This window comes from Otolemur garnettii, unplaced genomic scaffold, assembly GCF_000181295.1.
Source record: "Otolemur garnettii isolate 467f Iridium unplaced genomic scaffold, OtoGar3 scaffold00166, whole genome shotgun sequence".
Lineage (NCBI taxonomy): Eukaryota > Metazoa > Chordata > Mammalia > Primates > Galagidae > Otolemur > Otolemur garnettii.
The window spans coordinates 2,844,235-2,855,230 of NW_003852561.1; the positions used below are offsets into that span (position 1 = coordinate 2,844,235).

Consider the following 10,996-nt stretch of genomic DNA (forward strand, 5'->3'; position numbering starts at 1 on the left):
TGGGCTTAAGCAGTTCTCTTGCCTCAGCCTCCCAAGTAGCTGGGACTACAGGTGCAAGAGGAACGCCAGGTGCAACCACAGGCGTTGTGGCGGGCGCCTGTGGTCCCAGCTATTTGGGAGGTGGAGGCAGGAGACTCGCTTGAGCCCAGGAGTTGGAGGCTGCTGTGAGCTTTGATGCACAGCACTCTACCCAGGGGAACAGCTTGAGGCTCTGTCTCAAAAAAAAAAAAAGGCATGAAACCAGATGTATCCTTGGCAGCATTGAGAAGCACCAGAAAGGCCTAGAGTTCTTGTACCCTAAATGTACATGAAATAAACCCAAAGGCTAGAGGTTCCCTATCCCAGGAATAAAAATATGCCAGTTTATTTCCACAACCTTATGGGCCCACTTGGCAGGAAAATCAAGTTTGGTTTTTGGTTTTTTTTGACTGCACACTGGTAATCAGAAAACAAAACAGATACTTAACAGGAAAGCCCTTTAGACCAAATGTTTTAGAAAGAATAGAAAACAAAATGATTAACTATAAAGACTTTCTTTGATTAGGTGATACAGCTATTAAATATTGTTAGAATTTTAATCTTATTTTGAGTCAGAGCTAATAGTTTTATTAGGCTTTTTAAAGAAAAAATAATTCAGGTTTTTTTTTTTCTTCTCTAGGTATATTCCTCCAGATAAGAGGGAAGAAAATGACCAGTCAACTCATAAGTGGATGGTGTATGTCCGAGGGTCTCGTAGAGAACCTAGTATTAATCATTTTGTCAAGAAAGTTTGGTTCTTCCTTCATCCCAGCTATAAACCGAATGACCTTGTGGAAGTGAGGTAAGCACATCTGAGTTGTTTAACCTAAGAAGTACAGATTTGTAGAAGTGGAAAAAAAGTGATTTTACTTCAGAACATGGACAATTTTTGTATTACTAATAATTAGCATTGACTCTTGGAGTGTAGTTTTAGCAGTCTCAGTGACCAGGTACTGTCACCTCCTGTCACATTGTTACCACACTAACTAATTTTGCTGCCTTTGCTCTTTTGTCTCATTTTAGAGTACAGTGGTATCACCATAGCTTATTGCAATTTCAAACTGCTGGGATCCAGTGATCTTCCTGCTTCAGCTTCCCATGTAGCTGGGACTATATTCTCATGCTACCATGCCTGGCTAAAATTTAAATTTCACTTTTTTTTTTTTTGGTAGAGACAGAGTCTCACTTTATTGCCCTCAGTAGAGTGCCGTGGTGTCAGACAGCTCACAGCAACCTCCAACTCCTGGGCTTAGGCGATTCTCCTGCCTCAGTCTCCTGAGTAGCTAGGACCACAGGCGCCCACCACAATGCCCAGCTATTTTTTGTTGTACTTTGCCTGGGGCCAGGTTTGAACACACTACCCTTGGTGTATGGGGCTGGTGCCCTACCCACTGAATAATAGGTGCCCCCCTAAAATTTCAATTTTTAGTAGAAATGGGGTCTCACTCTTATTCCGGCTGGTCTTGGAACTCCTGAGCTCACGCAGTCCTACTTTAACCTCCCAGAGTGAGCCACCATACCTGGCCCAGAAATACTAACATTAAAGAAATATGTAATATTGAAAGTTCCTCATATCTCACCATCTCATAAGTAACCCCTAATGATATTTATCCTGTATAATGCATAGCCTTGCACATATTAGATTAGAATGTAGTATAGTTGTTGGTTTTTGTTATTATTTTACAAAGATGAAATGATATATTTATACTGCTATGAAGTTTGCTTATATCATTTAGCTATATTCTTTATATCTTTATATCATGATACATCATATGCATGTTCCTTGCATAAATGTACGATGGAAGTGGTTGTGGGTTATTATCAGTGAAATCTCTGTCTTCTGTGCTGTTCAGAACATTTCCTTCACCCTGATGGCACGCACCACTGTGGCCAGCTAATTTTTCTTCTTTTTGTGGAGATGGAGGTCTCACTCTTGCTCAGACTGATCTTGAACTCCTGAGTTCAAGCAGTGTTCCCACCTCAGCCTCCCACAGTGCTAGGATTATAGGCACAAGCCACTACCCCCAGCCTTATTTCATGTTTGATGTTGAGTAAATTATTGAATTCATGATGTTAGCCCTTCAATTTGTAGGAAGCTTCTAATCAGATTGAGTAGAGATCTAACTTTCTCTAACTTTTAAACTTTCCTTACTTTCATATGCTTATGCCACCACACAGTCATTACAATCCCTTTTCAATGTAGTGGTTGTGCAGATATTTGAAAGCACCTGTTGGGTCTCATCCACATTCGTTTCACTTGTCACTTCTTTGGCTAAGTTGTATGTTCTTTTGCTGTCCAGGTTATATTCTTTGACCTTTACAGTTTATCTATATTCCTCTTAAAGTACTCTTTTTAGAATTGAATGTAAAACTCCAGGTATGTTGTAACCAGTATAAAGTAGGATCGAACTACTAATGTGTGTCCTTAGATTCAATTAAAACTCTTTATGTTCTTTGCAGGACTCTTACGATGTTTCTTGTGTCAGGTATCTAAAGGGATTTGATGAAATATAGGTGCAGTTTTGCACCTGCCTTTAAACTTATGGTTAATGTTACTCTGGATCAAAATGTAGATGTGGTTTTCATGCACTCTAAATCTCCTCATCACAGCAGGTTACCTGACAAAGAGCCTGGGAAGATTCTGCTCCTATAGAAGTATTTTTTTTCACATTTGGTTCAAATATCATGTCAACTGTTAACCAGCTTCCTAAAAGCTGTGATTGCAAACTTTGCTTTTGGATATAACACAGTTGCTAAATGTATGCTAGGCTCAGAGCTTGATACAGTCATTCCAAAGATAAAGAACACATGCATAGTCCCTGCCTTTGTGAAGTATTCTGGCTCTTGGTGTACGTGAGACTAGACTGGGCTAGGTCCCCAGAGAAAATCCTAGTGAGCCTCTTCAAAGTGACTGTATCTGTTTTATTTGCTCTAGTGTAAGGAACTCACTAGAGTACCACTGTCCAATTAAAATATATATTGTGATCTACATAAGTAATTTTAAATTTCCTAGATTTCCTAGTAGCCACTTTAAAAAAGTAAAAACAATTTAGCATGGTAGTACAATTTTAGGATGCTTTATTGCCATGCCTGCACCAGTCTGATGATACCCAGTTAAGACTGTGTGCATCTGGAGGAGAGAGGGTCTGCCACCGTGGGGATATGGACCAGATTAGTGGTGAATCATGGCCCCTGGAGCTACTGTGTGAATTTAAATCCTCGTTCCACTAATTTGCTGTGTGATCTTGGCAAGTTAGTTATTCAACCTCACTGTGTCTCAGAGGGGATATTTTCTAGTCTGGTAATAAAGAGTAGATAAGGAACACAGTAAGGGTTTGCTGCTGTGTGGAACAGAGGTATTCATTCTGAAAAGACAAGATGGGAGTGTTAAAGCCTTCTTTGGAAGGTCTTTTGTGCAGAGGAAGCATTTATTCTTTTTGATTCCAAATGGCATATATAGAACTAATAGTATAGGAAGTAGAGGTAATAGTTTTATCACACCTATTTAGAAATATAATGGAGAATCTCTTTAATTAGTAAGTTCTGGGGCACTAGGAGTGTTCCTAAAAGACTGGTTGGCCATTGAAATTTAGTTGAGCATGGAGTTATATTGTTTTATATTTCTATTACAGTTTTTTTTTTTTTTTTAGCCATCTATTATTTTTCTTTCTTGGTCATTAATATATTTTATCTTTTATGAGGAATCTAGAAATACTGATGTTTGTTCAGGGGAGGCAGTCCTTTTTTGTGTGAAGTAACATATCTTTTTTTTTTTTTTTTAGACAGACTCTTACTATTGTGCCCTCAGTAAAGTACTGTGGTATCATAGCTCACAGCAACCTCAAACTCTTGGGTTTAAGTGATTCTCTTGCATCAGCCTCCCAAGTAGCTGGGACTACAGGCACTGCCACAACATCCGGCTATTTTTTGGTTGCAGTTGTCATTGTTGATTTTAGCTGGCCTGGGCTGGGTTCAAACCCACCAGCCTCCGTGTATGTGGCCAGCTCCCTACCCACTGAGCAACGGGTGCCACCCTGAAGTAATGTATCTTTTGAAGTATAAAATTTCCATTGGTAATTGTGAGGTCTTAGATTTCTTTTTCTTTATTTCCAAGAATGTGTTTATAGATGAGTTTCCTGTTAAAAAGCATTGTTCCTTTTTATTTTTGTTTTTTGAGACAGAGCCTCAAGCTGTTACCCTGGGTAGAGTGCTGTGGTATCACAGCTCATAGTAACCTCCAACTCCTGGGCTTAAGCGATTCTCTTGCCTCAGCCTCCAGGTAGCCGGGACTATAGGTGCCTGCCACAACGCCTGGCTATTTTTTGGTCATAATTATCATTGTTGTTTGGCAGGCTTGGGCTGGATTTGAACCTGCCAGCTCTGGTGTATGTGGCTGGCGCCTTAGCTGCTTGAGCTACAGGCACCAAGCCCTATTCCTTTTTCTTGGCTTCAAGTTATTTGTGTCTTCCCCAGCAACAGTTCTTCCTGTCTATTCTCTAGTGGTTAGCCCATGTACATAAATTGAGAAACATACTTAATTTATTACATCCATTGTGAGAGAAATTCACCATACAAACAGCATGATTAAGGCATATTTCAAAATGAGTTTAGACATACCAATTAGCTTTAAAAGACCAAACTTAACATCAGTAGAATTTCATTAATTACTTTTAGGTCCACCATGCTTCTAGGTCCACTGTATCTCTGGTCTTAGGTCTGTTTTTGAACTATTACCACAAATCTACCTTCTCATTTGACCCAAATCCAAATCTTTACCAGTATCATTGCTACTTCTCTTAGCTCAGCTGGTATTCAACTGGTTTATCTCATGCAGGGCAGTCTAGTTTTCTTTTGTTGTTGTTGCTGAGACAGAGTCTCACTTTGTCAACCTCGGTAGAGTGCTGTGATGTCATAGCTCACAGCAACCTCAAACTCTTGGGCTCATGTGATTCTCTTGCCTCAGCCTCCCAAGTAGCTGGGACTATAGGTGCCCACCACAATGCCCGGCATTTTTTTTTTTTTGTTATTGTTATTTGTTTGTATAGCAGGCCCTGAGCCGGGTTCAAACCCACCAGCCCTGGTGCATGTGGTTGGGCACCCCCCAGTAATTGAAGTTTAATGTAAGCTTGAGTTGAATTTTTCTTTTGTAATGTACCTTTTTTTAAAGACAATCTCACTTGTTGCATTCAGTAGAGTGTCCTGGCATCACAGCTCACAGCAACCTCAAACTCCTGGGCTCAAGCACTTCTCTTATCTCAGCTTTCACAGTAGCCGGGACTACAAGTACCTGCCACTACACCCAGCTATTTTTTTTTTTGAGATTGAGTTTTGCTCTTGCTCAGGCTCTTCTCGAAGCTGTGAGTTCAGGCGGTCTACCTGCCTTGGCCTCCCAGGGTGCTAAGATTACAGGTGTGAGCCAACTCGCCTGGCAGTAATACAGCATTTTAGCAAAATTCAACCTGACGGTTTAGCTTCAAATAAGGAAACCAAAATGATTCTCAGACAGAGTTGAGTTTCTTATTTATTCCTTATGAGAAATACTTTCCTGTCTAGGATAAGAGACTGAACATGTTAACATCTGCTTTTCTCTAGAGAGCCTCCTTTTCATCTGACCAGAAGAGGCTGGGGTGAGTTTCCTGTAAGAGTTCAAGTTCACTTTAAGGACAACCAGAACAAGAGGATAGATATCATACATAATCTGAAGGTATTGTAACAAAACATTGCTCCCCAGAAGCAAAGTCTTTTTCTATCACCTTTTGACCCTTGAACAGTGTAGCAGTTAGAGATGCTGACCCCTGTGCAGTTAAAAAGCCACATAAAACTTGACTTCTCGGCTCGGTGCCTGTGGCTTAAGCAGCTAAGGTGCCAGCCACATACACCTGAGCTGGTGGGTTCAAATCCAGCCTGAGCCTGCCAAACAACGATGGCTGCAACCAAAAAATAGCCATGATTTGTGGCAGGCGCCTGTGCTCTCAGCTACTTTAGAGGCAGAGGCAGGAGAATCGCTTGAGCCCAAAGAGTTAGAAGTTGCTGTGAGCTGTGATGCCACGGTACTCTACCCAGGGCGACAGCTTGAGGCTCTATCTCAAAAAATAAAACAAACAAAAAACAACTTAACTCCTCAAAAACTTACCTACTAATAGCTTACTGTAGACTGGAAACCTTACAAAAAACATAAATAGTCAAATAACATGTATGTTATGTGTATTACATACTATATTCTTACAATATAGCTAACAAGAGAAGAGAGTTGTTACTATGAAAATCCTAAGGAAGGGAGAATATATTCACTATCCAGTAAGTGGAAGTAGATCATCATGAAGGTCTTTACACTCATCAACTTCACCTTGAGTAGATTGAGGAGGAAAGGTTGGTCTAAGTGGAACCTGGACTGTTCCAACCTGTATTGTGTAAGAGTCAAACCGTACTTAAAGTGGTAGTGTTAGGTCTTCTGAGAGAAGGGACCAAGGATAGTGGAAGGAGGAGATAGTATTTTTGAGTGTGTTACATTTGCTGCTGCACTTCTTTGGCCTCTGAAGCTTGTAAAGGAAGTCACTTGATAGCATAATGTATATTCTTTAAAAAGAAGAATTAATTGGTCAGGTGACCAATCCTTGATTAGACCTCACCATTAATATGTTATTTGGAGTTAAGTTTTTGACTTTTTTTTTTTCAAACTCTCTTTACTTTTCTGTAAAATGGGGCAAATAGTGGTCCTTATCTGTTTATCTGTCCTAAAAATACAGGTTATGTTTATCTTACAAGGATAAAGATAGAAGTAATCAAACATGTTTTGTAAACTGTATTATACCAGGTTGTAATGCTTTTGTAAGAAATTCTTCACTAATAGATATATCTATGCGTTTATTTCTGTACAGAAGATGTAATCCTAATATTCCCAAAGCACCCTTACTTTGTGATTTACTATATTGTTCTCAGTAATGGCTCCCCTAAATAAAGTTGAATATGTCTGTAGAATTCCTTTTTCATTACCCTTTGTTCTATAGATACATCTCTTTCAACCTTAAAGGATGCTGAAGTTTGCCTTTGGTTGGTGAGAGATTGCACTACTTAATTTGATGTTTAAGTAGTTTTTTGGAGATTACTCTAAGACTAGATTGCCTTGTGACCACAAGGAATCACAAGGAAGCATATAGCCACTTTGTTCATAGAAGCAGAATACTGCCCATTGCTTAGAGGAAGGTCTAAATTAGTTTTGTTTTCTTTTTAGAGACAGTCTCACGTTTTTGCCCTTGGTAGAGTGCTGTGGCATCACAGCTCACGGTAACCTCCAACTCCTGAGCTTAGGCGATTCTTTTGCCTCAGTCTCCCGAGTAGCTGGGACTACAGGCGTCTGCCAGAACACCTGGCTATTTTTTGTTGTAGTTTGGCTGGGCCCAGGTTTGAACCCACTACCCTTGGTATATGGGGCCAGCGCCCTACCCACTGAGGCACAGGCGCCACCCAGTTTTACTTGTTTTTATCTTACTTTTAGCTTGGCACATACCACTTTGGGCAATACTGGATCCAGCCCTAATTTCTAAAATAAAGGAAATTATTTTACATAGCTTTCACAAACTATAGTATACTTATCACTTAGTTATGTATAATGTCTAATAATATGGAAGATTATTAGAGAGACAGTGTTTTAGAATGACAGTAAAATATTTCTTATCAGTTTTTCTGGAAAATACTTTTTTACAAAATAGTAAATAATATTTGTATTACTATACTCTTATAATTAGTAATAATACTTGTCAGTGGAAGAGGATCATTATTTACATACTCTAAAATAATTTAAAGAAGTTTATTCTGAGCCAAATTTGAGGACTATGACTTGGAGCCACACCCAAGAAGTCTTGAATAAGTAGACTTATGGTGGGATTAGTTTGCTTTTATACATTTCAGGGAGATAGGACTTACAGGTAAAGTCATAATCAGTATGTAGAAGGCATACATTGGTTTGGCCCAAAAAGGGCATCTTAAAGCCAATGTTTACATCTTATTAGATGGGTTTAAAGATTCTTTGGTTGACAGTTGGCTGAAAGAATTAGGCTTTGATAGACCCAGAGTCAGCAAAAAGGAATGCTTGAGCTAAGATAAGGGTCTGTTAGTCAGAGACAAACTACTGGACTTATGCCTAGACTCAAGTGGTTTGTTGTATATATTGAGGGCCTGCCAGTATGCTTTGCAGAGCCTTAGGCCTGTTAATGAATTACAAAGGACATCTCTAAGAAGGGAGGGGGCCATGACAGGAATGTCTGAACCTCCTTTCTTCTGGCTAGCAACTCAGTTTTGGGGACCCCCCCCATTGGGCAAGAGAGTCTAGTAAGAAAACCACTGGATGAGGGGAGCCTTAAGATTTTATTTTAGGCTCGGTGCCCATAGGTCAGTGGTTAGGATGCTGGCCACATACATCGGGGCTAGTGGATTTGAACCCAGACTGGGTCCTGTTAAACAACAATGACAGCTACAACAAAAAAATAGCTGGATGTTGTGGCAGGCACCTGTAAGTCCCAGCTACTTGGGAGGCTGAAGCAAGAGAATCGCTTAAGCCCCTAAAAGTTTGAGGTTGCTGTGAGCTTTGACACCAGGGTACTTCATCAAGGGTGACATAGTAAAACTCTCTCTAAAGAAAAAAAAAGATTTTACTTTAGTTCACATACTGTAGTATTACTAGTAAGAATACTATTAATAGTAGTAGTATTTTGTTCATAGGTCTTGAGATTTTAAATACTTGTATTGTGGCTGTGTAGTCCTTATTTGTACTGCAGTATTATTTCTCCTTTCCTTTCTGTGTTAACTTTCAGAGCTATCTTTGATTTTTTCCCCCTTTCAAAATATTTATTTGTTCAGTTGCAGACCATTATTCTTTCTTCATAATCTCTTTTTTATTCTACCCTCTACGCTTCCCACTATTGGCCAGGCTCTTAGCCAGTTGTCTTCTGATTGGCTTCTTTAATCTATATCCTTTCCCCTCAGTCCGGCAAGATTAGTCCTCTTAAAACAGCAGAACCTTTATGCCAGTGGTTTTCAACCTTCCTAGTGCTGCGACCCTTTAATACAGTTTTTTGATGACTCCCAACCATAAAATTGTTGCTACTTCATAACTGTAATTTTGCTACTGTTATCAATTGTAATGTAAATATCTGATATGCAGGATGTATTTAGGGGACCCCTGAGGGTCGTTTGACTCCCAAAGTTGAGAACTGCTGCTTTATGCTGTTACTCCTTTCAGAAAGTGTGATTGAATTTAGGGCTCTTGACATTTTAATTCAGCCTACTTCCCTTATAATTATCTCACTTCAATCCTTTGCTGAAGCTTTTTACTCCAGGCTTATTAGCTTAATCCACTTGTAGGAAGTGCCCAGGGCTGCCTTCTCTTGTGTCTTTGTTCCTGTTCTTCCCTCCTGGAATGCTTGTGTGAATTCTTTCCATTCTTCAAGTTCCTATGTAGCTTTTTTCTAGCTATGTAAGGTTGCTGTGATCTTTGTATTTCGAAATTCTGTAGTAATTAACAGTGTGTATTGGATACTGTAAATATTACATTAAATATTAAATACCCTAATGTTAGAGTTATGTTATGAAATTCCCTATGTCCTGCATTTCTGACAGGTAATCATTTGACTTCTCAGCTATCACCATGGAACACAGTACTTGCCAAGTAACACATTGACTCATTTAGTAAATAAACTTTTAGGCATTTATTTCATAAATGTACTTACAGACTGATTTTTTAAGGAACCGTAACCACATCTGCCTCAGTTTGATTTCCAAAATAATGTAGAATAAGACTGTTTTCTAAAAACTCTAAAAATGTTTGATAATAGCCTTTCCATCTTTTCTTAAATCATTTACCTCTCCAGGCAAAATATGTTCCTGTAACATTTCTTGTGTGCTTTGTTTTCCAGTTCTTTTCAATGTCCTCTTAAAATTTGGTCCCCATCATTATTTCTGTGCTCTGAAGGATATGCAAATGGTATAACCTAAGATTGCCTGTATCTTTTCAGCAGTCATACAGTTAGCTAAATTTTTTTGTGTGTGTGTGTGTAGAAATGGAGTCTCTCTTTATCCATAGAGTGCTGTGGGATCACACAGCGCACAGCAACTCCAACTCCTGGGCTTAGGCAATCTTTTGCCTCAGCCTCCCGAGTATCTGGGACTACAGGCACCCAGCTATTTTTTTGTTGCAGTTTGGCTGGGGCTGGGTTTGAACCCTCCACCACCACCCTCAGTATGTGGGGCTGGTGCCTTACCCACTGAGGCACAGGCACTGCCCAGTTACCTAAGTTTAAATATTAGTACTCTAAATCACTTCTTTGGAGCTACTATTAATCCACCCTGTATTGTTTTTTATCACCCTGAATATGAAATCTCATGACAGACTGAATTATCCTCTCTGTTGGCTGCTGAGAAACTTTGCGAAATGTGGTGTCTGCCTCTTTACAAGCCTTTTAAACCTTATGTTTACTAACCTACCCTTGGCTTCATCTTTTTCCCTCTATTTTTCCTTTCTACCCAACTTAATCATTTCCCCCATTAGTCTTAATTATGTAATGTTTATGTGAATAAGCTGTCATAAATCTTTTTTAAAATGTACAGTATACATCAAAAAACAAATAAGAACTTAGCCGCTTTGCACTTATACATTCTTTTGTTTTTTATTAATATTTGCTTAATGCACTGGTTCTCAACCTTCCTATGAGAATGTCATGATGTATTTTCATTGTTAAAAAGAGGTCACGACCCACAGGTTGAGAACTTCTGGCTTAGTGTATACTCTTTTCTCTCAAAAATAAATCATCATGATGCTAATGTACTATATTTCTTTTATTCATTTCTTTTTTTAATAATTGCTTAGTAAATAAACAAGATTCAAAAGAAGTGCTTAGTAAATAAAATTGTGTCATACTGTGTGTATTTGAAATACTTACAGCCTATCATTTAAAAAATTTTATATAGTTTTTTTTTTTTTTTT

General features: G+C 38.9%; 1 protein-coding gene across 3 annotated transcripts in view; it reads left to right on the forward strand.

Annotated features, from left to right (window-relative positions):
- YEATS2 (YEATS domain containing 2) overlaps positions 1-10,996 on the forward strand; it is a 123,050-nt gene that overhangs the window by 43,769 nt on the left and 68,285 nt on the right. For all 3 annotated transcript variants that reach the window (XM_023519253.1, XM_012811583.2, XM_023519254.1), the window contains exons 7-8: positions 659-820; positions 5,611-5,722. In XM_023519253.1, the coding sequence (XP_023375021.1) occupies positions 659-820; positions 5,611-5,722 (274 nt within the window). The remainder of the gene's footprint in view (positions 1-658; positions 821-5,610; positions 5,723-10,996) is intronic.